At 37.4% G+C, this 27,981-nt stretch overlaps 1 protein-coding gene across 10 annotated transcripts in view; it reads left to right on the top strand.

The window, feature by feature from the left end:
• LOC130929666 (receptor-type tyrosine-protein phosphatase S-like) overlaps positions 1–27,981 on the top strand; it is a 311,121-nt gene that overhangs the window by 168,023 nt on the left and 115,117 nt on the right. For 5 of the 10 annotated variants that reach the window (XM_057857025.1, XM_057857026.1, XM_057857024.1 and 2 more), the window contains exons 6-7: positions 312–422; positions 21,485–21,499. In XM_057857025.1, coding sequence (XP_057713008.1) covers positions 312–422; positions 21,485–21,499 — 126 coding nt within the window. The remainder of the gene's footprint in view (positions 1–311; positions 423–21,484; positions 21,500–27,981) is intronic. The other 5 variants (XM_057857028.1, XM_057857027.1, XM_057857031.1 and 2 more) reach the window with 1 other exon arrangement.

The raw sequence follows: 27,981 nt of genomic DNA, 5'->3' as shown, positions 1-27,981 counted from the left end.
TGCCACAATGCGGGGCTTGTATCACTCAAATTTTCCTCACAATTCAAAGCAAAATAGGAACGACACAGCTGCCTCATATTTTATTGTAGTCCAATCCCCAGGTGCATCACAAAAAAATAGATAAAAAATAACAAAGCAGACTTTGATGGATGTAGAGGCAACAGAAATAAGAATCCCCCAGGGTCACAGTGTACAAGACACAGGAAAAGACCGACAAACACACGAACCGAGAGATAGCCGGATGCCAGCAGAAATGTCCTTAAAAATGATTCAACTGAACATCGTTCTTCTTGCACTTCCTCTCCCCACAGGAGCTTTACAGATCGAGAACAGCGAGGAAACTGACCAAGGGAAGTATGAGTGCGTGGCCACCAATTCTCAAGGTGTACGCTACTCCTCGCCAGCCAACCTCTACGTGCGAGGTAGGGCCTGATAACACAACATGACGCAAAAACACGCACATACAGTCAAAAACGGTGATAACACCGCTCGGGTGCTGTTGCATTATAACCAAACACGTCTTTTCCATTACTGTGCTCTTTCAACAAATATTACTAACCAACCCATTGTCTGCAGTACATGTTGATATTGTTTGGTGTTCTCCATTTTAAACCGGGGTGCGGTTGCAAACACACCACGGTTTAACCGCATGGGGACGTCACTGTCTATTAAAATTGATTCTGTACCTGAGGCTATGTGACCAGGGGTGGGCAAACTAGAGACAAGGTACTACTCAGGGCCCGCTTTGTTCTTTAATCTGGCCTTCTAAGCCTTTCCGTGAGTGGTTCATGAACATTTTACAACAAACGGCAGTTAAAAAAAATACTTAGCTCTCCAAGTACCGCTGTCATAAACACCAATTTTAATGCCATTGACGATGATAGATTGTCTATCAAGTAGCTTTTTTTCCATCATTCATGATGTCAATTCAAATTACATTATCACTAGTACACATTCAATCTATTTGAACTGATGATGATAATTTCATTTGCTGCCAACACTCCCAGTTCAAACGGATTGGACATCTATCATCGTTGATGGCAGCCAATGAGTTGAAAATACAGTAGCAATCTAGGCCAAATTTATATTGAATATTGTGAGCATAGGTGGAGTTTGACTTTTTGGGGCAGGTGGGGCACAACATGCTGATGACCCCAAAACGCAGTGTCAGCAATAAAATGAACTTACAAGAATATTTATAATAATAAGTTGATAATGAGCGTTTTTTTGTTTCCCATCATTCTTGAGGGGAATTCTAAATCAGGCTGCTTAGGCAATACTTTTCGCCAAGATCGTCATCCATTGATTATGGTACGCCCGCCGGTGTCGTGCCAATGTAGTTACCCCAGTCAAAAATAGTATCCCCTGTGCAGAGTCATATGAAGGTAAAGGTGCTTCAGTTAAAAAAAAAAAAAAAAGTTGCTTCAATCAAAATATATATTTTCAATTAAAAAAAAGTCGCTTCGGAAAAAAAAAAAAAAAAAAATGAATGCAAAAATAAATTTAGAACTAAAAAAAAAAAGCATGTGAAAGCTATGTTTCTTTAATTGATTTTTTTTTTGTATTTGAGTGAAGTTTTTTGTTTTTGAGTGAAGCAACTTTTTTGATTGAACTAATGTTGATTTGTGTTTGTGCCACATTTTGGCTAGGACGTTTTTGTCTTTATTATTCAATCAAAACATCACTGTTTCAAAAAAAAAATAAAAATAAATAAATATATATATATATATATATATATATATATATATTTTTTTTTTTTTTATAATAATAATATATATATTTTTTTTTTTTTTCAAAAAGAAAACTCAATCAAAAAATGAAAAATTTCAATCATCGAAAACCTTTTCAAATGCGAAAAAATATTTGAGATTGAAAAATTTGCATTTGAACACTTAATTTTTCATTGGAAAAGTTTTCTTTGATTGAAGCAATCCTTTTTGTGTTCGGGCCATATTATGGGTAGGACATTTGTGTCTAAATCATTCAATCCCCAAAAAAGTTGCTTCAATCAAAACAAAACAAAAATAAAAATTAAAAAATCATTTGAAAAATAAAATTGCCCTCCGCTATTTTTTGTTGTTGAAAATTATATTCAAAGCAAATGACCATCGAAGGTGCTAGTCACATGATCTGTACGAAAAATAATTTTGACCCATCATAAAAATATATTTTTTTGTTCATTTCATTTATTTTTGTTGCACATTTATTGCTTTACAACTTCTATATAAATAGGAAAGTCAATTTCATGCAATGACACTTGCCCCCCTGGCCCCCCTTAAAATCTGCTTATGATTGTGAGCCAATGTAACGTTATGCACAGTTTGAAAATATGAACAAAACTTTAATAGAGGAAATACTGTGGAGTGGATCCAACATACTGGAGGGCGACTGTTTAAAAAAAAAAAACTTTTTACATTCTTTTTTTTCCTCTTGTAAACAGCAAATATGCAGTGGTCCATTGTTTTTTAGTTGGAAAAAAAAATATGTCTTCCATCAAATGTATTCAATTTAAAGTTAATTCATTTATTTTTAATCTGTCCTGTTCAGGTGCTTGAACATGGAGAATAGGAATCTGAACATCCTTATGCTCTGAACTAGAGTTGTCCTGTAATGACCCTTTAACTGATATCCAGATATGTCCAACTCCAAAAATCATTGCAGGCGTGGCACAAAATTTTGTCAACTGATGGTGGAGTCTATGGCGTGTTTGTGTTATATTGAATTTAATGTAAATTTTAATTGAACTTGCTACCACTCGGGCGCTGACGTACCACTCGCTGGAAATCTTTGCTTTATAATTATTATTAATTTTTTTAACCCCAAAATTGGTTCCGGGAATTAAAATGTATGGCTACTGAGTTTAAAAAAAACAATAACCGTTTTTTCATGCTGAGATTCTAAAATAGATATGGCGGACAACACTCAAGTGACCTGACGTTCCGCTCTGAGACCCTCAATTTGGCCAACTTTCAAAATTGTCCGAAATGCATGTGATACATCATTGGAAAGCTTAAAATCTCAATTTTCTGGGGGAACAAAAATTTTGAACAGGAAGGTATTTTTGGGAAAAAAAAAAAAAAAAAAATCTAAACAGCAAAACCCTAATTGGAGGCGAGAGCAGAATTAAAGACGGCACAATTTTAACGAGATATTATCGGGTACTTACCTTGTTTCGATCCAAAAACTCGATGTAGCATGTATCACCGAGTATCAAGACACAGCTGTGAATGGCCACAGCCGGATTTTTTAATGTTATTTTATGGGTGAAACATGGTTATATAACAAGGGTCGCGATGCAGAAATTGCAGACATCAAGGATTGGTTGAGATTTTCTTTTTCATATATTTACCCTTTCAAATGTTTTTTTTTTTTTTTTTTCAATTTTTCTTTATTTGGATTGATTATTTATCATCTAACATATCGGGGAAAATGCGACAGTAACAAAAAAATACAATTAAGCGATAGTTATGAGGTAAATATCCATGAGGTTTTTACAGACGCCAAATTTTTCATTGTGACTTAATTCGTTTAAAAGTTTAAAATATGCAAGTGAATAATTTTTTTTAACCCTTTAATGCCTCCAATATGAAGCAATTATCAGAAAATCACCAAATTTGAAAAATAAGGCCTTAATGAAACCTTTTTTTCAAATTTGTAAAAAGAAAAGTCAAAATGCATACGTGTAATAAGCGCCTAGTATCTTTAATCCTTGCTAACACCTGTTTTTTTTTCTCATGGAACCTGAAGATGCATGTGTTGACTTGCATCCATCATTTTTTTTTTTTTTTCAAAAAGAAATGTCAAAATTCTGAATTAGTTTCAAAAGCATGAAATTTTAGGTGTATCAAATGTGATACATTTGGCAATATAGGGTTAAAGTCGTTTTTTTTTTTTTTTTTAAACTAAAATTTAGACATCAATTAATGATTCTAAGCTAAGAATGACAGACATTTTGAATAATAAATATAATTTCTTTTTATGGTTAGGTTGAAACAAAAGCGGTTGCGCGACGTCTGTAAATGGGGGTTTTCAGGGTAAAACGGACAAATTAAAAATAGTTCGGAGGCTTACTGAGCCATGAATCTGCTATGACAGCATATAGACATATTGTTCTATCAAACAAAACACTTCTTTTGGCTTAAAATACAGCAGTTTATTTGTAAGACGGATGCAAGAGCAGAAACTGCTTTTTCAGTCTTGTCTGTTTTTTCCGCCATATAAAAGTTCCATATAATGTGCATATATATATATAAATCATAATTATGTAAAAAATTACCGGTAATTAATTGAAACATTGTTTACCCAAAACATCTTGGTAGAATAAAGTAGAGTTTTTTTTCTCTCTGTTTGATTTAGCTGATTTTTTTTTTTTTTTTTTTAATTCATTATCTAGAAACACATTTAACATTTTTTAACCTTATCTACTGTACAAATGAGCCACTCTCTTTTTTGAAATATATCACCTATTCGGAAAAGGTTTGCCCACCCCTTAGTTAAACCATTACAAACCCAGGGAATTAAATGTAATCCCTTTAATAAATTGATATTCCCCTCAAATTTACATTTCTGGCACCATTGTGCATCCAAATGATCCCATTTGAGCCAATTGTAATGATTGTAGCCTCTCCAATGTGTATGTGTGATTTTTGTGCGGGTGTGTGGGTGCGTGTGGCTTTGCGCTGGCCGTTTTTATTCTCTCTGTGTTTCCTCGTTCTCTCTCCTCACGTCATTGTGTTCCGCATCAACCCCCTTCCATCCCTCAGAGCTTCGAGAAGGTTGGTGTGCTCTCTCTTTTCTTTTGTTACTCCTTTGTTTCAGAAAGCTTCCCTTATTGAAACAGAGAGAAACAATAAAGAAAGAAAGAAAAATCCTCAAAGACCACCGCACTCTAACTAAAACCGTCTCCCCGATTCAGTTAATTTCTCCAAATCCTTTCGACTGTATACCATAGCCTAAACAACCAGATGCACTGACTGCTTTTGTGAGGCCTTGTGTGCAGAACCCCTTGGCATTGCCTTCAGCTCCCCCCAATCGATGTTTTTGCATGGTATGGCCCTATTGTCATGCAGACCCAGGAATTGGAAGTTTCAAAAGAGGTGATGTTTGCATGAAAGAGAAGAAAGAAAGGAGCAAGCACGACAAGAGCATGACGCACAGTGTTGCCACACCCTTGCTGTGTTCGTATTCAACTTGTCTCGTCTTGTTTTGTCCCCCCCCCCCCCTCCGGTCTTTTGCGTCATTGCATCACCCTGTAATTGCATCTGCTCGAATCTTGCACTTGTTGCATCCAGTGGGAACCTCCTACTCCCAGTCACATGTTGCTTTCTCGATGTTCTTTTGTCGGATCCTCGGCTCGGTGAATAGAAAGCGGGACCGCATTTCCATATCCATCTTCGTGTTGTGACTCTCACGTTCACTTTTGCCCCTTCGCCGACTTCTTTAGTACTGTTAATTAGCGAAATGAGATGATTAAATGGCAGGGAATTTACAGTGATGACTCATCATCCAACAATGCTGCTGCAGCTGCTCACACCTTTGCGCCGCATTTGGATTACTGGTGGATTAGGATAGCTGAAACTGAATAACGGCGAAAAAATATTTTATATACAGTCCCTGACAAAAGACTTGTCGCTTATCCATTTTGTAGAAACAATTGCTAATAACCTGACTTTTAATTAGAGTTGTTCCGATCATGTTTTTTTGCTCCCGATCCGATGCCGATCGTTTTAGTTTGAGTATCTGCCAATCGCGATATTTCCCGTTCCGATTGTTTTTTTGTTTTTTTGCTCCCGATTCAATTCCAATCATTCCCGATAATTTTTCCCGATCAAATACATTTTGGCAATGCATTAAGAAAAAAATAGAGATGTCCCGATCACGTCATTTTCAAAGTATCGGAATCGGCAAAAAAATATCGGCCATGCCTTTTTTTAATATATATATTTTTTTAATTAAATCGTTTTCTAATTGTTTTTAACGTTACAGACATGATTGGCTGGGTGATTCAGAGCGTTAGCATAGCATTCGCGTTCTCATTAGCATTAGCATTTAGCGTGACATCTCGGGCAACTATTTTTTTTTTTTTAAATACAGTTCTTGGTGTCCAGGTGTGTACAATTAATTTAATTCACTGTTTTCCTGCTGAGTGTGTATTATAACCAAGTTGACGTTGTCCATGTAGATGCTACAATATGTGCTCATCTGTCTGTGTTAATTTGAAATAGTTGGAATACTTTATTTTTGGAGTAAAATTTTTTAATTTTACGACAAAAACATTTTTAGAAAACGTCGACCCACACGAGACAAAATTAGTCTTGAGTTTTCGTCAACAAAAACTAGACTAAAGACTAGACAAAAGATTAATAAGTAGAGATGTCCGATCACGCCATTTTCAAAGTATCGGAATCGGCAAAAAAATATCGGCCATGCCTTTTTTAAATATATATATTTTTTAAATTAAATCGTTTTCTAATTGTATTTAACTTTACAGACATAAAATGTTACACTTATCCAGAGTCTTTAGTTTAGGCTTAAGGTAGGGTTATTAAATTTATCCCTATAACGGCGTTAATTAAATTTTTAAAAAATGTATCACGTTATAATAGTTAACGCAATTAATGCATGCGCTGCACGACCCACTCGCGCATTGACAAGCTTCATCTGTTATGGCGCCGTTTTGCCAGTACAGATAGCTAAAAGGCAGCGTACAATGAATAGAGTGAATTTTGGGAGCCTTTGGTGCCATATTTTAATTGGCTTAAACCTAACAATCCCGCTCCCTACGATTGGAAATATCATGGGAAGCAATGTGGGGAAGCAAGGTATCAATTGATCTTTTTCTTAACACCTTGAATTTTATTCCATCGCAGAGAAGATATATCAATTGGTAGCACTACGCACAGTCGTGGTTTCACTTGTCATGGTTCCACTTCCCATCATGCATTGGGCATGGCCTTCAGTATCATTTATTGAAAGCTCAACAAATACACTAGATAGCAATATTTGGTCACAATAAACAAAGTCACAAGTCTTTCTATCCCTGGATCCCTCTCACAGAAAGAATTAATAATGTAAATGCCATCTTGAGGATTTATTGTCATAATAAACAAATACAGTACTTATGTACTGTATGTTGAATGTATATATTCGTCCGAGTTTTATTCATTTTTTTTCTTAATGCATTGCCAAAATGTATATGATAGGGAAAAATTATCGGGAATGATTGGAATTGAATCGGTAGCAAAAAAAAAAAGCAATCGGATCGGGAAATATCGGGATCGGCAGATACTCAAACTAAAACGATCGGGAGCAATAAAACATGATCGGAACAACCCTAGAAAAAAAAAAGCACCTTAAAGCACGAAAGATCAAGATCCTCCAGGACTGGCCAGCCCTGTCACCAGACATGAACCAGATGAAAGAGGAAGCATGGAAGACGAAACCCAAGAATGTTGATGAACTCTGAGAGGCATGCAAGACTGCTTTCTTTGTTGTTCCTGATGACTTCATCAATAAATTGTATGAATCCTTGCCGAACCGCATGGATGCAGTCCTTCAAGCCCATGGAAGTCTTACAAAATATTAAATTTGGATCTCACAGCACCACTACTTAATTCGCTTATGTTATGTAACATATTTTTGTATTTGAAGTACATTTTTTGTTCAATTTTCACACTACTTTCTGTTGTCGACAAAACTTGTCTTGCCAAAATTTGACCTTCATGTCTTCATTAAATGATAAAAAAAATTTTCAGTGAAACAAGTATGTATTTGTACATTCAACATCATTTGGGAGGGTCTTAGCTTTAATATGAGCCATTTCTGAAACCACTTGAATAATTAAAAGTCAGGTTCTTAGCAAATGGAAAAGCGACAAGACTTTTTTTCAGGGACTGTACTAAATATAGCGTTAGAAAAAGATTTTTCTCTTCCAAAACCTGCCTCAAATGAGAAATATTAACGAAAATGTTGCCAAAATGTAATCAAACTAGCGTAAAAATCTGACCTTATTGCGAGAAACCATTGTCATTTTAGGAGTCAGCGGTGCAAATTGTCCTGTATTCAGTTGAAAAAAACAGACAACTTAAAAAATTTTTTACATTTTTTTTGGACCAGTATCATCAATCATCATCTGATCATGTTAATGATTTTGATCAACAATGATTTAGGCATGTAGGAAACAAAAAACATAGCAAATGTTTGCATTTAAGAATCATGGCTTTTCTCACAAACTCACAATGTCCAATCACTGACTGTTGAGCTGTATTTACAACTGGCCTGCAGGCACCATATTGGAGACCCCTGCTATACAGCGTGGACAAGCTGTATTTATTAGCCTTTTATAGGGCAAGAAACCATGTGATTTATCCCAGCCAATCGTAGAAGAGAGCCAGTGATAGTAATTAAGTGGTAGTAATTAAACCGAGATAAAAATAGTAACGGCGTATTATACTTGTGGTAATCCCTGTATGATAACAAATCAGATAATACGCAATGGTTCAATCATATAATGTATCTCTATTCATTTACTGTGTGGAAGAACCATTTCGAAATAGTGTTCTGGAAATGTCATTCCATATATGCCGATATAATAATATACTGAAGCGTATAGCTGTAATCTCCCCCCAAAAAGAAAAAAGTCCAGTATCATGTTTTTACATGATAGTTAGCTCGTTTTTATAAAGTAGTATCACGTTTTTACATGATAATTATTACTTTTTTATAAAATAGTATCACGTTTTTAAATGATAGTTATCACTTTTTTTAAAGATATAAAATAGTATCAACTTTTTACATGATAGCATCACGTTTTTACATCATAGTATCACATTTTTACATGATAGTTATCATGTTTTTGTAAAATAGTATGTTTTTACGTACTGAAGGGGATAGTTACTTTTCTCGCAGACACCGTATAACTGTTTGCATTAGTCTAACACATTCATTATAGCAAAGCATTTAACCATAGTGTAGGCAGACTTCACTCCATGCCATTTGACACAGTCAAGTGGACCAGCTTATCAGCCCTCGCCTGATAAGCAAAGAAAAACATCAGCTCATCGATGGGGTCAGGACACCCCCGCCCTACCAAGGTAACATATTGATAGCTCGGTGCCTTGGACGTGAAGACATGCCTCAGTTGCCGTGGCAAACACGAACTTGACCGCCCAAACCTGACACAGAAGGATTATCCCAAGACAACACCCAGGCACGCCTTCCGCCCGGCCCACTCCAACGCAGCTTTCAAAAGATTGAACATTTAGATAACAACTGTCGCTTCTCGGGGACATTTTCGATGTATCCGTTGTTTGGCTGACCCTCGATCCAGTGTTGCCTCTCCGTCGTCTGTTTTTGCCTTGCTTTTTGATCACTGTTGACGTATAAATTGTCGACCTGTTCTCGGTGAGCTTTCTTTAACCGTTCAAAATGGAGTCAGTACAAGGGGTTAACGCTGGAGTGAACGCGCGGCGTTTGGCCTTCCGGCCGACTTGCTGGGGGCTGCGTCAGCGGGATGCCTACTGGTTCGGCTGTCTCGGTTCGTGCGGCTTGGCCAGGGGGCCGAATTCCTTCAGTGCATGATATTTATCACATTTTTACATGATACTGTCACGTTTTTACATCATAGTATCACATTTTTACATACTTATCTTGTTTTTTTTTTTTACATAATAGTATAATGTTTTTACATGATAAATATCACAATTAACATGATAGTTATCACGTTTTTATATGATAGAATCACGATTTTACATGATAGTATTACATTTTGACATGATATTAATCACACTTTTACTTGATATTATTATGTTTTACATGAGGGTGTCACATTTTTTTACATGATAATCATCACGTTTTTACATAATTTTATCATTTTGGAGGGCGAGGGGTGTCAGCAATACGCTCCCGTAATAATACAGTGAAATACCGTCCGATTCACAACTTGGTTGAGTCTGCAAAGTCAAAAGTACAGTGGGGCAAATAAGTATTTAGTCAACCACCAATTGTGCAAGTTCTCCGACTTGAAAAGATTAGAGAGGCCTATACTTGTCAACATGGGTAAATCTCAACCATGAGAGACAAAAAAACAAACTCACATTGTTTGATTTATTTCCAAATTAATGTGGAAAATAAGTATTTGGTCACCTACAAACAGTCAAGATTTCTGGCTGTCAAAGAGGTCTAACTTCTTCTAACAAGGCGTAACGAGGCTCCACTCGTTACCTGTATTAATGGCACCTGTTTTAACTCATTATCGGTATAAAAGACACCTGTCCACAAACTCCACTATGACCAAGACCAAAGAGCTGTTGAAGGACACCAGAGACGAAATTGTAGAACTGCCCCAGGCTGGGAAGACTGAATCTGTAATAGGTAAAACGCTTGGTGTAAAGAAATCAACTGTGGGAGCAATTATTAGAAAATGGAAGACTTACAAGACCAGTGATAATCTCCCTCGATCTGGGGCTCCATGCAAGATCACACCCCGTGGCGTCACAATGATAACAAGAACGGTGAGCAAAAATCTCAGAACCACACAGGGGGGACCTAGTGATTGACCTACACAGAGCTGGGACCACAGTAACAAAGGCTTCTATCAGTAACACAATGCGCCGCCAGGGACTCAAATCCTACACTGCCAGACGTGTCCCCCTGCTGAAGAAAGTACACGTCCAGTTCCGTCTGCGGTTTGCTAGAGAGCATTTGGATGATCCCAGAAGAGGACTGGGAGAATGTGTTATGGTCGGATGAAACCAAAATAGAACTTTTTGGTAGAAACACAGGTTCTCGTGTTTGGAGGAGAAAGAATACTGAATTGCATCCGAAGAACACCATACCCACTATGAAGCCTGGGGGTGGAAACATCATGCTTTGGGGCTGTTTTTCTGCAAAGGGACCAGGACGACTGATCTGTGTAAAGGAAAGAATGAACGGGGCTATGTATCGAGAGATTTCGAGTGAAAATCTCCTTCCAACAGCAAGGGCATTGAAGATGAGACGTGGCTGGGTCTTTCAGCATGACAATGATCCCCAACACACAGCCAGGCCAACAAAGGAGTGGCTTCGTAAGAAGCATTTCAAGGTCCTGGAGTGGCCTAGCCAGTCTCCAGATCTCAAACCCATAGAAAATCTGTGGATGGAGTTGAAGGTCCGTGTTGCCCAACGACAGCCCCAAAACATCACTGCTTTAGAGGAGATGTGCATGGAGGAATGGGCCAAAATACCAGCAACAGTGTGTGAAAAGCTTGTGAAGAGTTACAGAAAATGTTTGGCCTCCGTTATTGCCAACAAAGGGTACATAAAAAAGTATTGAGATGGACTTTTGGTATTGACCAAATACTTATTGTCCACCATGATTTGCAAATACATTCTTTAAAAATCAAACAATGTGATTTTCTGTTTTTTTTTTTTTTCCACATTCTGTCTCTCATGGTTGAGGTTTACCCATGTTGACAATGACAGGTCTCTCTAATTCAAGTAGGAGAACTTGCACAATGCGTGGTTGACTAAATACTTATTTGCCCCACTTTATATGTGTATATGTATATATATATGTATATATATATATATATATATATATATATATATATATATATATATAATATGACGGCAAACACTCAGGTGACTTGAAGTTCCGCTCAGAGACCCCCAAATTTCAAAATTGTCCAATATGCATGTGTGATACATCATTGGAAAGCTTAAAATCTCAGTTTTCTGGGGGAAGAAAAATTTTGGACTGGAGGGCATTTGAAAAAAAAAATACATAAATAAATGTTTTTTAAACAGCAAAACCCTATCTGGAGGTGAGAGCACGCGAGAGCAGAATTACAGACGCCATGACTTTAACGAGATATTATCGCGTTCTTATCTTGTTTCGATCCAAAAACTCCATGTCGCATGCATCACTGAGTGTCAAAACACAGCTGTGAATGACCACAGCTGGATTTTTGGGGGATTTTATGGGTGAAACGTGGTAATAAGGGACGCGATGCAGAATTCGCAGACATCAAGAAGTGGTCGAGATTTTCTTTTTCATCTATTTACCATTTAAATTTTTTTTTTTTTTTCAAATTGTCTTTGTTTGGATCGATTATTTAACATCTAACATATCAGGGAAAATGCGACAGTAACAAAAAAAAAACCATTTAGCGATAGTTATGAGGTAGATATCCGTGACTTTTTGACAGACTCCATTTTTTAATTTTGACGTAAAAGTTTACAATATGTGAGTGAATAACTTTTTAAAGTTTTTTTTTTTTTTTTTTTTTAAACAGAATATTAGACATCAATTAATGATTCTCAGCTAAAAATGACAGACATTTGGAATAATAAATATGATTACTTACCTTGTTTTCATGGCTTGGTTGAAACAAAGACGGTTGCGCGATGTCTGTTTCCAGGGTAAAACAGGCAAATTAAAAATAGTTCGGGGGCTTAATGCACCATGAATCTGCTATGGCAGTATGTAGACATATTGTTCTCTCAAACACAACAGTTGTTTTGGCTTAAAATACAGCAGTTTCTTTTAAAGAGGAGTGCAAGAGCAGAAACTGCTTTATCTGTGTTTTCTGCCATATATATATATATATATAATGATGATAAACTAGAACGGCTTGTCCGTCGCTTCATTCGAACAACAACCCAAAAATGCAAAACACAGCTTATTTAGATGAAAAGTGCCAGTATTCAGTGTATCCCTACTTAAACTTGAGCAACAACATGGGGATGCCTCTTAAAACTAAATGGAATGGAACCCATTGCTAATGTCTGTATCTGTGCTGCAGAAGCTTGTGCTCTAATAGATTCGGTTCCTCCATTACCTGTGCGGGCATCTCCCCGAATAACTGTCAACATCTCCTGTATTTTGCTTTTGCAAAAAGTGTTACACCTAGAGAAACATTTGTTTAAAGAAAAAAAAATACTACAAATAATTATGCCTTTTGCTGTAGATTTTCACGTTGGTAAATAAAATGAAACTCATTTCATTTCAAACTGCTCCTTTTTGTTTGTTTGTTTGTTTGTTTGTTTGTTTGTTTGTATTCATGTTTAAATAAATAAATACATTTGCGGGTGTTTTGGGGTAATGAGGTCAAAGGTCACGGAAGGCAGAAAAGGAATTTCACGATATCTTGATATCTAAAAATGGAAGGGTAGGTTATATGATGAGAAGAGAAAAAGTTGAGATTTTTGGAGCATGAGGGCAAAAGTAGAGTGCCTACTTTACCAAATTTGTTGATGCTGTGAATGTGGCTGCTAAGTTGGAATTCTGCTCCCTAACAATGCTCCTCTAGTTTAACACTACTTACGCTAATCAATTAAAAACACCTATGGTCATAATAATTTCCTGGAAGTTTGAATTAATGAAGTCCAATCCTCGAATTCAAGGATAAATAATGTTAGAAAATTTTTAAGTAGAAAGGGGATTAAGTGTCGAAAAAAAATAAACAAATTTAACAAAATGAATGAGGTACATGAAAGTGATACAAATGGATTAAGCGGGCCCCAGTGATTGTGAGTCCAATAGCGCACAAAAGTAACTTCAGTTTTGTTCTTCGCTTGTCTGGACTGTCGTTATCGGCACTAAACACTCGGACACGCTTCCACTGACATTTGGAATCAATCCTATTCGTTCGCATTCTCGTGTATTTGAGGGGATAAGTTTTGCCTTATTACAGTGACTAATGAAAGTTGTGTCCTTGAGCCAGATGGGATTGCAGCGTGTAAATGCCAGCCCGATGATCGTCCTCAATGACTCCCCACGTACGGAATAGTATAGAAGTTGCAGAGATAGGGCCATAATCCCTGTGGCTGTGCCAAGGTCCCCTTTAGCTGACCGTCCCCAGAGTCTCAACACAGAGGACATGACTGAGGTTGACTCGGCTAATAAAGATGTAACCTCACGTCCCTCTCAAACTATGGATAATGGAGGGGATCATGAGGGCCCGCCTCTATTACTTTTATGAGAGGGACTCGCCGAGCCAGTGAGGAATTATTCCTTGTGTTAATTTACAGTTAGACATTTGCCGTTTTGGAAAAATTCCAGGACCGTTTCCGAGAAAATAACATTTCGAACCCCTTTGCTTGCAGGCTTAACAAAAGTGTTGCATTGATTTGTTGGCTCCTGATTGCAACACCTGGCTGTGTTGTATCGGGTGATGCAGAAACTGCACCAATATAACATTTTTTGAAAAAATATGCTTTTTTTTTTCTTTATAATACTAAATTGCTACATACTAACTTAACAGTACACACAAAAACACACAAAAATGTGCTGACTGCTTTACGGCATATGTCACCCCCCTTTCCCCATTCATTGGAAAGAAATAATACGAACAAAGTTTTTATTTATTTATTTATTTATTTTTTACAACAAAGTGTAACAACAGTGGCAGTCAGATACCATTTCAATTTTTTTCAGGTTATTCATTGTCAGACAGAAACAGCACGGCAAAACGCTAAAAAATAAGTTAAAATATCAAAAAGCCTTACTTTTTCGTCCTCTATAGGCCCCCCAAACAAAATATTTACTGCATATGAAATGTGATTGGCTTCACCTTGTAGTGTTGTATCGGTCGCGAACGATTCGTTCTTTTTGAACGAATTGTTTGGGTGAACGAGACCGAACTAATCACCATCTGCACTGATTTGTTCTATGAGGTTGGTGCTTGTTCGCTGCGTGGGAGGGCGTTGAGCAAGCGGCAGCGTATTCTGACATCGCACACGACCAATCAGACACCAGCCTCATCGCGGGCAGGGGAGGGAGCGGAAAAAGAATCAGGGCGTCTGTCACTCACTTCCACGTGTAGCCAATAAGCAGCCAGCGTGCAGGCAGGAGGGCAAGACTGAGTTATGTCACTTCCCGTTCAGTGACTCTGTCCTCCGGAGGCTCCGGTTCCTGACCTAGCTTGCTGCTAACTTGACTTTGCAGTAATGCGGTGAACGAGTCAAAAAATGAAAGGAAATGACTTTGTCACATATTTGTTAACAAACCTAGCGAGCTTGGTTCAGTGTACTACTTTTCTCAATAGACTCGGGACTACATATAATGACATACTATCAAATTTACAGTAGTTTAAAACACTTTCGCGGGTAGCTACGAGGCAAGCAAAAGCTGAGCTGCGGTCGCGTGACGGCAGTGCGGGGGGGAGAAAACTGTCATTGTATGGAGGCTTCACGGCAGCGATATTTACCTCATATGTGCACAGAAAAAAAGAATATTTAGTATAATCACCATAATACTGATTTGCAATGAAACTGTATATACATATCAATTTTTTCCGACTGTTTTATTTTCTTTCGTGTCAGAGCGTGTCGGGTGTTAGTTGGTTTGACAAATTATATCCATCCGTCCATCATGTGCTACTCAAGCGCCCAAAAACAACGCACGCGGACACGGGAGATGTCGCAATATGTCTACATTTTTCTTAACAGACTAATGAGAGTAGAAAGGCAGCTTCGTAAAGAGCAAACAATTATTTCTCGTCAGCATTTGACGATCAGAGATGAGGGGACGACAGGGGAGCTGACCGGATTGTTTTATATGTTAATACCAGTGCAAAAATTCAATACGATCATCTTAATACTGATTTGCAATTAAACTGTCAAATATCAAAATGTAGTATTGTTTTTATTTCAGAGCAGCAACATTTGACAACTAGCTATTTACACTTTAGTTTTAACAATAGTGACCAAAAATAATAGTGATGAGCATAAAAACTAAAATACAACAGAGCGAGAGGTAAATATGTGTTGGTCGTTCCATATTTAGAAATTAAACATTCGATTTATTTTTATTTTTGTGACAGCAAGCATGCCGCTTTGGCTGGTAGCAGCAGCATTGTTGCTAAAGCATGCTAAAGAAAGTCCATGCGCCCCCGACCCCAAACCCCCACTCCCCCCACAAAAGGAAAATGTTTAACCGTGTCCTAAATCGAAATGCAAGCACGAGCCATGACTTTGATCCCATTGAACTAGGACAGACGACGCGGAAGTTCTCCCTCGCTTTTGCAGCAGCGGGAGGGAGATGAGGCTGTTTGTGAAAGCAGAATGATATCGCCTGTCACTCATTTCTGAAACTACGACGAGTGGTCAATGTGTGCAAGAGAGGGAGGGACCAAGCAATGTCACTTCCCGTTCAGTTATACTGCGAAGCGGTCTTTGGTGATTCGTTCGGCAACGTCACTTCCCGTTCACTAACCGAACGATTCATTTGGGCGGGGAGGGATATGAGGGGGGGCGAACGATTCGTTGAATGATTTGTTTGAACGAATCTTTTTACTGAACGAACTGGAATGGATTCGTTTACTCAAGTGAACGACAGATCCCGTCACTATCACCTTGCTGGCGTTAAAGTAGTCTTTTGGAAATCCGCGCAAGTTGATCCATTTTTTTCCTCCCGGGTTTTTGGTTTCGAGAAACGTATGAAGAAACATCCTTCATATGTCGTAATGTCTAGAGTTGTTTCTACAAGTTCCATAGCAGCAGTGTTTACTCCTCATGTTCTTTTTGAAAGATTATGGGAGAAAACAAGCAGAAATAAGGTGGCTTGTATGCGGGGGCGTGTCTATGATCACCCACTTCCGCGTTACGATAGCGTCATCACGGTCAAAAATAGCATCCGTGCGGTACGTTATATACAGTGTATCATAAAAATGAGTACACCCCTCACATTTCTGCAGATATTTAAGTATATTTTTTAATGGGACAACTTTGACAAAATGACACTTTGATACAATGAAAAGTAGTCTGTGTGCAGCTTATATAATAGGGTTCATTTATTTTCTCCTCAAAATAATTCAAAATATAGCCATTAATATCCAAACCCCTGGCAGCAAAAGTGAGTACACCCCTTAGAAATGACGTACATCCCGGAATGTCCAATTGAGTATTGCTTGTCATTTTCCCTCCAAAATGTTATGTGACTCATTACTAAGGATGTAACGGTACATGTATTTGTATTGAACCGTTTCGGTTCGTGGTGCTCTGTTCGGAACCGAGGTGTACTGAACGAGTTTCTGACGTAATGTAACCCTTACTTTTCGAGGCTGTGAGTCGATCGGGTTACAGTTTCTTTGTGTAGATTATATTTACTCCGTCTTCTCTACTATAATGAGGACCAACACGGTAGGACAGTATAACCCAGAAACGTCAATGGCGCGACTACGTGGCCGCCGCGAGAACGCAGTGAAACGCGGCCGTTAAAGTCAATCAGCCAATGCACACCAGTCGCAGTTCGGCCGCGTGTTAGACGCGTCCCAGAAGCGGCTCAACCCGACGCACGCGAAAAGAACGGCAGAATTTATGATTTGACGTGAGACGCGACCCTCCTGCGTCAGTACTACTACCGGTAGCTAGGATCGGGCAGACCAGAAGTCACTCGTGTAAAAATACGGTGGAGCTGGTCGATTTTCAAACTAATATGCAATCGTAACCCACTTTTTGAGTCCATCAGATCTCTTGAGTGGTAGATCGGGGCACAGTTGACTTGTCTTTGTTGATTCACTGCTGCCTTCTCTGCTATAATAATAATCAACACAGCCCGTGTTCAATACAAAACCCTCCTACCACAACAAAACAAGTAGGAACTAATATCCACATAGGAACTAAAGTTATACAGCATAAAATATACAATATAAAACAATAATACATCACATTTGTAAAATATAAACACATAATAAAATAAATAACAGCCCATTTAAATAAAATACATTGAAATGAGCTAAAACACCTGTAGTTAAATATTAAGAATAATACACAGATCCTGCTTACACAATTAAATTTATTAATTTGTGTGTGGCGCTTTAACTTGAGAAAATCCACCAATAAAGCTTTTGAAAACCGTTGATAAGAAAAAAAAAGATTCAATGAGACATTTCATTTGTAAAAATACATGTTAAAATCTTTGTCATTGGGATTGTTTTTCTCTTTAGCACAGGACTTTTTTTCTTCTTTCTTTCAGACAGAAAGTTGACCAATACGTGGTGTCTGAAAGGCAAATGGTTGTTGGATTATCTTTAAATACCCGCTACTTTTTGAGCAGAATTCTAGCTTTGTATACGCTAATGTTCCTTGTTGAAAACACAAAGGTGTGTAATAAACAACTAGCACATTTATATTTTGCGTTTTCTTACTGTACCGAAAATGAACCGAACCATGACCTTAAAACCGGGGTACGTACCGAACCGAGATTTTTGTGTACCGTTACACCCCTACTCGTTACAGGAGTGCTGTCAGCATTGCAGCAGAGATTGAAGCCTCTTCTGAAGACTGTACACAAGAAAGCCCGCAAACAGTTTGCCGAAGACATGTCAACAAAGTACATGGATTACTGGAACCATGTCCTATGGTCTGGTGAGACGGGCGGGCTTTCTTGTGTACTGTCTTCAGAAGAGGCTTCGTCCTGGGGTGACAGCCATGCACACCAATTTGATGTAGAGTGCGGCGTATTGTCTGAGCACTAACAGGCTGACCCCCCACCTCTTCAATCTCTGCTGACAGCACTCCTGTAATGTGTCATATGACATTTTGGAGGGAAAATGACAAGCAGTACTCAATTTTGACATTTAGGGTTGTACGTAGTTTTTAAGGGGTGTACTCACTTTTGTTGCCAGACGTTTAGATATTAATGGCTATATTTTGAGGTATTATGAGGGGAAAATAAATTATTTCTATTATATAAGATGCACACAGAATACTTTTCATTGTGTCAAAGTGTCATTTTGTCAGTGTTGTCCCATGAAAACATATACTTAAATATTTGCAGAAATGTGAGGGGTGTACTCACTTTTGTGATACACCGTATACATACAGTGGGGCAAATAAGTATTTAGTCAACCACCAATTGTGCAAGTTCTCCTACTTGAAAAGATTAGAGAGGCCTGTAATTGTCAACATGGGTAAACCTCAACCATGAGAGACAGAATGTGGGGGAAAAAAAACAGAAAATCATATTGTTTGATTTTTAAAGAATTTATTTCCAAATTACAGTGGAAAATAAGTATTTAGTCGCCTACAAACAAGCAAGATTTCTGGCTGTCAAAGAGGTCCAACTTCTTCTAACGAGGTCTAAGGAGGCTCCACTCATTACCTGTATTAATGGCACCTGTTTTAACTCATTATCAGTATAAAAGACACCTGTCCACAACTTCAGTCAGTCACACTCCAAACTCCACTATGGCCAAGACCAAAGAGCTGTCGAAGGACACCAGAGACAAAATTTTAGACCTGCACCAGGCTGGGAAGACTGAATCTGCAATAGGTAAAACGCGTGGTGTAAAGAAATCAACTGTGGGAGCAATTATTAGAAAATGGAAGACATACAAGACCACTGATAATCTCCCTTGATCTGGGGCTCCATGCAAGAGCTTACCCTGTGGCGTCAAAATGATAACAAGAACGGTGAGCAAAAATCCCAGAGCCACACGGGGGGACCTAGGGAATGACCTACAGAGAGCTGGGACCACAGTAACAAAGGCTACTATTAGTAACACGATGTGCCGACAGGGAATCAAATCCTGCACTGCCAGACGTGTCCCCCTGCTGAAGACAGTACACGTCCAGGCCCGTCTGCGGTTCGCTAGAGAGCATTTGGATGATCCAGAAGAGCACTGGGAGAATGTGTTATGGTCAGATGAAACCAAAATAGAACTTTTTGGTAGAAACACAGGTTCTTGTGTTTGGAGGAGAAAGAATACTGATTTGCATCCGAAGAACACCATACCCACTGTGAAACATGGGGGTGGAAACATTATGCTTTGGGGCTGTTTTTCTGCAAAGGGACCAGGACGACTGATCTGTGAAAAGGAAAAAATGAATGGGTCTTTCAGCATGACAATGATCTCAAACACACTGCCAGGGCAACAAAGGAGTGGCTTCGTAAGAAGCATTTCAAGGTCATGGAGTGGCCTAGCCAGTCTCCAGATCTCAACCCCATAGAAAATCTGTGGAGGGAGTTGAAAGTCTGTGTTGCCCAACGACAGCCCCAAAACATCACTGCTCTAGAGGAGATCTGCATGGAGGAATGTGCCAAAATAGCAGCAACAGTGTGTGAAAGGCTTGTGAAGAGCTACAGAAGACGTTTGGCCTCCGTTATTGCCAACAAAGGGTACATAAACAAGTATTGAGATTAACTTTTGGTATTGACCAAATACTTATTTTCCACCATGATTTGCAAGTAAATTCTTTAAAAATCAAACAATGTGATTTTCTGTTTTTTTACCCACATTCTGTCTCTCATGGTTGAGGTTTACCCATGTTGACAATTACAGGCCTCTCTAATATTTTCAAGTGGGAGAACTTGCACAATTAGTGGTTGACTAAATACTTATTTGCCCCACTGTATATTGTCCGTCAACTTAATATTTCTTTTGATGTGGTCTTAAACATTGCTTATTTGTTGACTGTGCATTTGTGTGTGCAAAAACCAAATGTATGCAGCTAGCATGGGTAGGGTGGGGGCCCCAGGGATATCTAGCTTGGAGCCCCAAGAGACCCTAGCAATGCCACTGACTGTACTTTATATCTAAAACATCTTGATAATGTAGTCTTTGTTCCTTATTTGGGATGTTTGAATGACTTGTGTTTTGCTTTTGCAAGTATTGTCAGGCCATATTGCACATGTGTTTTTTGCATTACGCATGCTGAATGTTGGTCGTCGAGTATGTCACCGTGTCTAGCATGCTTTGGTGAGATGACACGCTTGCCTAATCATGTCTGTTTCTAACAGATTTTTGTCTCTGTCTCCTTGTCTTTGACTTCTCTATCCAATTCTGGGCATCTTCCAGTTTTATTTTCCTCAAGTAATTAAAAAAAAAAAGGTTTTCCAGTTTATTTGTACGATTAGAGAAATTCTTTGGTTTTCTAAATCCAAATAAAAACATGTTGACTTGTATTCAATTGTCTCTAGATTCTTTGAGTAGGGGGGATGTGGCCCATGAAGATTCCAAGTCACGATGTCACTCATTATGGAGTGGAGGTTATGATGTGAATTTCCCATCACTCTTGTCTTTATTTTTTTGTCTTATTATTTCTTTTGGGGAGTTGAAAAATGTCAAAATGTGTTATCCCGATGAACAACAGTTTATGAGTCATTCTTTTGTTTTTTTTTCTTTAATTTTCAACCATTTTCTAAGATTTTTTGCTGCTCTCGTTCTAGCTTCCCTTTCATTCTCCTTCCATTCTACAGTATGTCTGTCCATTGATCTCTTGTCTTCTTCCTTTTTCTGTGTTGTCAGCATTTTCTTTAGTTTTCTTCCTTTGGCATCTTTTTTTCTTACTTCCGAAGCACCTGCTCTCTGAATGGGCCTGACTCTGGTATAGCTGTGTTTTTAAATACATTCATGTTTTTTCTTCTTCCTCGCTCCTCTTCTCTTTCCCCCGTTCCCCCTCCATCCCCCCGAAAACCCTCTTCTAACCCTTTCTTTATCTCTCCTCTCCCTCCCTCTTTTTCTCCTCTCCCGCCGCATTCTGTCCGCACCCTGATGTGTAGGAGCGACAGACACATGTACATAAGTTTATTAACTTATAAACATGCACATACTACCTCACTTTTTTGCCCGCACTTGTTCTTCTCTCTCCGTTCTGCCTTCTCTCATGCTGTCTTCTTCTCTGCTTAACATGTCAGATGATCACTCTGTAACTGCCACGGCACCTTATTAGAACCCTCTTCTGTCCACATACCCAGTTCATTTTTGATTGCACACTGTTATCTGTTTGAAACTTTGTGTACTGTACAGTATTTGGTTGTTGCAATGTGCCTTTGCCTACATTGCCACGTCATCGCGTGGAAGCGGAGCAGAGCCGTGTTCTCTCTCTCACTTCCAACGCTGTCTTCTCTACCTCAACCTGTTTCCTTTGTGTCTCCCTCCCACTTCCACATTATATCTGTTGTGTCTGTCCGATGTTTTACTCCTCTTGAGTCGCCGAGGCAAGCAAAATGACCTGTCAGTTCAGTCTCTTGGTATACGGGAACATTAGCATAAATGGAAGAATTGGGGCACAATTGATGAATTTATCAGGGGTTTAAGATTACAACAATTAAAAAAAAAATCCATGATTTACCAGTAGGAACAGCAATTTCTTTTAAGAACAAAATGTACATATTCTTCTAGAAACAAAACTATTTAACTTGGACGTCCCGAAACTATTCTACATCGGGCCGCAGTTGGTGCTGGATTTCTTTCCAATTAACCAGGACGACACATTTAGGGCTGAAACTATCGATCAGTAATCGATTAATCTCTCAACTAGTTAGTTCTAATAATCGAGTAATCAGATTAGGAAAATTTAATTCAGGGGTCCCCAAACTTTTTCCTGTGAGGACCACATAACTTTTCCCTTCTCTGATGAGGGGCAGAAAAAGTGTGACGATTGCAGGAGGGCCTTAATGTAAAAAAATATTGTTTTTCAGAAAGTCACAATCAAATAACCCTTTCTGGATTCTTCACGGAACAAAAGTAAATAAAATAAAAATAAATATAATATAGTATAATATAATATAATATAATAACAACACTATTAACTGAATAGATAATGACCAAATAACCCTCTTTGAGTTCTTCACAGATAAAGGCCAGGAAATAAATAACACTATTGAGAAAAAAAAGAAAAAAAAAAAGAAATTCAAAATGCTCTCTGGTATTGTTCAGGGGGCCGGACCAAATGTGGAGGCCGGCCGGCTGGCCGGCCCCCAGGCCGTAGTTTGGGGACCCCTGATTTAATGCATTGAAGAACAAATTTTTGGAGATGTAAAACAAAGGCTTGCTAAGATTGCACTTTCAAAAGAGCATTAAATGCAAACACAAAATAAAATGCCCAACTGTTTCTTCAAACTATGCAGAATTGCACTTTCATTTAAAAAATCAATTAAAAAATACCTGAGCTTAGAAATAAATAAAAAATGAGGATATAAGTATAAAAAAAACAAAAATAAAATAAAAACAACAACAAAAAAAACATTAGCATATTTTAGGCTTAACAGGGAGCAGGTGGATTCAGCCATGTATATACATATATATATTTTAGGGCTGTCATAATTATCGCGTTAACGGGCGGGAATTAATTTTTTAAAATTAATCACGTTAAAATATTTGATGCAATTAACGCACAAATGCCCCGCTCAAACAGATTAAAATGACGGCACAGTGAAATGTGTCCTTGTTGTGTTTTTCGGAGTTTTGCTGCCCTCTGCTGGCGCTTGGGTGCGACTGATTTTATAGGCTTCAGCACCCATGAGCATTATGTAAGTAATTACTGACATCAACAATGGTGGTCTACTAGTTTATTTTTTGATTGAAAATTTTACAAATTTTATCAAAACGAAAACGTTAAGAGGGGTTTTACTATAAAATTTCTATAACTTGTACTAACATTTATCTTTTAAGAAGTACAAGTCTTTCTATCCATGGATCACTTTAACAGAATGTTAATAATGTTAATGCCATCTTGTTGATTTATTGTTATAATAAACAAATACAGTCCTTATGTACCGTATGTTGAATGTGTATATCCATCTTGTGTCTTATCTTTCCATTCCAACAATTTATTTTACAGAATAATATATAATTTACAGAAAAATATGGCATATTTTATAGATGGTTTGAATTGCGATTAATTACGATTAATTAATTTTTAAGCTGTAATTAACTCGATTAAAAATTTTAATTGTTTGACAGCCCTAATATATATATCATATTCACTGTTGCCACTAGAGGGCAGCGTATCCACCCAAATCAATAAAACTTAATGCAAACACTTTCAAAACAAACCATCATAATGCCACTCCAATTAAATTAAAATCAAGAAAAATAAATGCAAACACTTTCAAAACAAACCATCATAATGCCACTCCAATTAAACGAATGCTCGAAGCAGCAAAATTTGATTCGAAGCTTTTTTTCTAATCGAATTACTCTAGTTAATCGATTAATTGTTTCAGCACGAGACACCTTTGCACCAGTCTGGTGTTTTAGAAGTCTAATCAGATTATTGCAGCGAGGTGCTGCTTGTTTTAGCAGAAACCTTCATTGGTTAAACCGGGGGTCAGCAACCCGCGGCTCATTAGCGCTGCCCTTGTGGCTCCCTGGAGCTTGTTCAAAAATGTTTGAAAATGGAGAAAGATGGGGGAGGGAAATCTGTATTTGTTGTTTTAATATGTTTTTGTAACAGGACAAACATGACACAAACATTAAATTTGAGGCGTCATCATACAACAGAGCAGTCACATTTTGCGTCATTCTCTATAGGATGCACTGCAGGGAAAATAAACATTTACTGTATTTTCCGCAATATAAGGCGCATCAGCGTATAAGGCGCAGCTTCAATGAATGGCCTATTTTAAAATTGTTTTCATGTATAGGGCGCACTGGATTACAAGGCGCAGTAGTAGTAGTGGTGGGCGTTGCGCTATGCATGCACAAGATAGAATGTCAACAATGATTAATCAATATCGATCCATATATAAGGCACATCGGCTCATAAGGCACACTGTCGGCTTTTGAGAAAATTGAAGGCTTTCAGGTGCACCTTATAGTGCGGAAAATACGATAGTCATGAAGGCTCATTCTGTTTTTATAGCCAATATAGGGATTTTGATAGTAGGCTAATCTAGCTAATATAGATACATACAGCATGTGTTGCCTTTAATATCAGGCTTTCAATTTTTTGCGACTCCAGACATTTTTTTTTTTTTTGCTCCAATATGGCTCTTTCAAAAATTGGGGTTGCCGACCCCTGAAGTAGTTAGTTTGACTAATTAGGAACATTTAATGCGTTGCAGAATAAATTTGTGGAGATGTAAAACAAAGGCTTGCTAAGATTGCCCTTTCAAAAGAAGATTAAATGCAAACACAAAATAAATACGCCCAAGTGTTTCTTCAAACTATCCAGAATTAGACTTTCATTTTAAAATAAAAAATAAATTAAAATACCTGAGCTTAGCCTCAAATGGTATTTACAATAAATAAATAAATAAAAGAGGATCTAAGTACAACAAAAGAACAATTGGCTAACTTGCATAGCAAAAGTCTGCTAGCTTAAATGCTATAAAATGCTTTTTTTTTTTTTTTTTTTTTTTTTTTTTAATATCAACAAGTCATTCAAACACGTTCAAAAAACAGCTAAATATTCCTATAAACCAAATTGCGAATGCATAAAAACTAGGGCTGTCAAACAATTAAAATTTTTAATCGAGTTAATTACAGCTTAAAAATTAATTAATCGTAGTTAATCGCAATTAATCGCAATTCAAACCATCTATAAAATATGCCATATTTTTCTGTAAATTATATATATATTCTGTAAAATAAATCGTTGGAATGGAAAGATAAGACACAAGATGGATATATACATTCAACATACGGTACATAAGGACTGTAGTGGGCATTTCACTCTACTGTCATTTAAATCTGTCTATGCTGTCCTCACTCCGAAGCGTCTACTTTTTCCAAAGCTAGACAGCTAGTGAACGACGCCTTAATAATTAGACTTCTTCTTTTTTCATCTGATTTATTAATAAAATGGCCTCAAACCATTGTCCTCTTTAGACCGTCGGAAAACTACAAAATAAAAGTACACAAAGATTGCATTAGCAACAACGTTAGCTTAGCACGCTATACAGGTTCACTAAACATAAACAAAAAGCGTCTCATACAAAAAATAGAACATTTCGCTTACTAACATAATATGTACATTCTTTACAACAACCATACTTACGGACAAATCTTGTCCAAGGATCATATAAGCACAACATTATCAGCCCGAGACGTCGTGCAGCCATAATGAACTGGCAAGAAAACAATAAACCATGTCGCAAAGCGACCACAAGAGTTCACTGTTGGACAGCACAAAAAGCCTTGCTGTAAAACTTACCAAAAGGCAGAATACTTTCTGAGCGGGACATGTGCGTTAATTGCGTCAAATATTTTAACGTGATTAATTAAAAAAATTAATTACCGCGCGTTAACGCGATAATTTTGACATCCATAATAAAAACATATTAGCTTATGTTAGGTGGATTCAACCATGTTAAATGAGTTATGTCATATCCACTGTTGCCAATAGAGGGCAGTGTATCCACCCAAATCAATGAAAAAAAATTGCAAACACTTTCAAAACAAACCATTTTAATGCCTCTCCAATTAAACGACTACTCGAAGCAGCAAAATTTGAGTCGAAGCTTTTCCTAATCGAATTACTCGTCTTCCCAAACAGAGCTATTCAAGTCTGGTGAAAATTCTTCTAGTTTTAATATCGCCATATATTGCAAACCTTCCAAAAATCACAATGTCAGTTTTTTCCAATATCCTTCAGCCCTAGAGTAGAGTGAAATAGAATGGAATACAATACAATGCCTATGTTGTCATTTTACAGAGTCAAACAAGATTTAAAACTTCGCTATAAAGTGCACCACATAAAAAACGTAAAATAAGAGTAATATAAAAACACAGGTTTCAAGATATACCGATTTGGAATGAAAAGTGAATAAGTGACCTTGACTAATTAACGTTTTCAGCATCCCAAAACAAAGCTCTGTGTGGGCAGGATGGTGAAATTGGAAATGTTTCCATGTGGCTTAATTTAAAGAATAAATACATACTTGGATTTCCACACCAAAAATGCATTTACTGATACGCTGATGTTCGGATAGATGTCATCTGAGAAACAGAAACACCAAAAGTCCAGGTTCAATTTATTCATTACCCATCATTCATAGGCGGAGTTTGACTTTTGGGGCAGGGGGGGCACAACATGTTGATGACCCCGAAACACAGTGTCAGAAATCAAATTAAATTACAGGTTGCTTAGGCAATACTTTTCGCCAAGATCGTCATCCACTGAAGATGGTATGCCCGCCAGTGTCGTGCCAATGTAGTTACCCCTGTCAAAAATTGTGCCAATGTAGTTACGCTAGTCAAAATTTGGCCACCATATGGAGGTAGATTTGTGTCTTTATTATTCAACCCAAAAAAATGTCGCTTCAATTAAAAAAAAAAAAAAAGTATATAATTGCAAAAATAAATTTGAAACAAAAAAAATCATCAAAAAAATGCATGTGAAAGCTATTTTTCTTTGATTGATTTTTTTTTTTTTTTTGATTGAAGCAACTTTTTTGATTGAAGTAATGTTGATTTGTTTTTGAGCCACCTTTTGGCTAGGACATTTTTGTTTTTATTATTCAGTCAAAAAATAAGTTGCTTTTAAAAAATGAAAGAAAATCACTCCAATCAAAAAAAAGAAAAATTTCAATCATAGAAAAAGTTTTTGAATGTGAACAAATATTTCAGATTGAAAAATTTGCATTTGAACACTTAATTTTTCATTGAAAAAGTTTTCTTTGATTGATGCATTCATTTTTGTGTTTGGGCCATATTATGATGAGGACATTTGTGTCTTAATCATTCAATCCCCCCAAAAAGTCTTCAATCCAAAAAAAAAAAAAGTTTTTCGATCAAAGAAAAAAATCATTAAAAAAAAATTTTTTTTTCAATTTTTTTTTTATTTGTTTGAAAATTATATGCAAAGCAAATGACCGTGTAAGGTGCGCGAAAAATAATTTTGACCCACTATAAAGATATATTTTTTGTTCATTTCATTCATTTTTGTTGCAAATTTATTGCTTTTCAACTTTTATATATATATAGGAAAGTCAATTATATGCAATGAAACTTTTCAGACACCAGGAGGGGACCTGCCGCCCCCCTTTAAAATCCGCTTATCCCAATAGTACCATGGCATTTTGGTTATTCTTTGTTGATACAGTTTTGAAAAGAGTCTTGTTGACTGTTCCAGCATGACTGTAAACCATTGTCCAAGGCCATAAAAGGCATTCAATGATGAGTTTGGTGTGAAAGAACTCCCACAAAACACCTCCCAAAGATTCAAATGTCCATTTGGATGAATTAACACACCAGCATGAGTGTCCCAATACCTTCCTTCAGAAGGCATACTTGAGCAAGCTTGGAAAGAAACTAACGTGTAGCCATTAGT

Source organism: Corythoichthys intestinalis, chromosome 14 (assembly GCF_030265065.1).
Source record: "Corythoichthys intestinalis isolate RoL2023-P3 chromosome 14, ASM3026506v1, whole genome shotgun sequence".
Classification (NCBI taxonomy): Eukaryota; Metazoa; Chordata; class Actinopteri; order Syngnathiformes; family Syngnathidae; genus Corythoichthys; species Corythoichthys intestinalis.
This window is presented reverse-complemented; position numbering and strand designations above follow the sequence as displayed.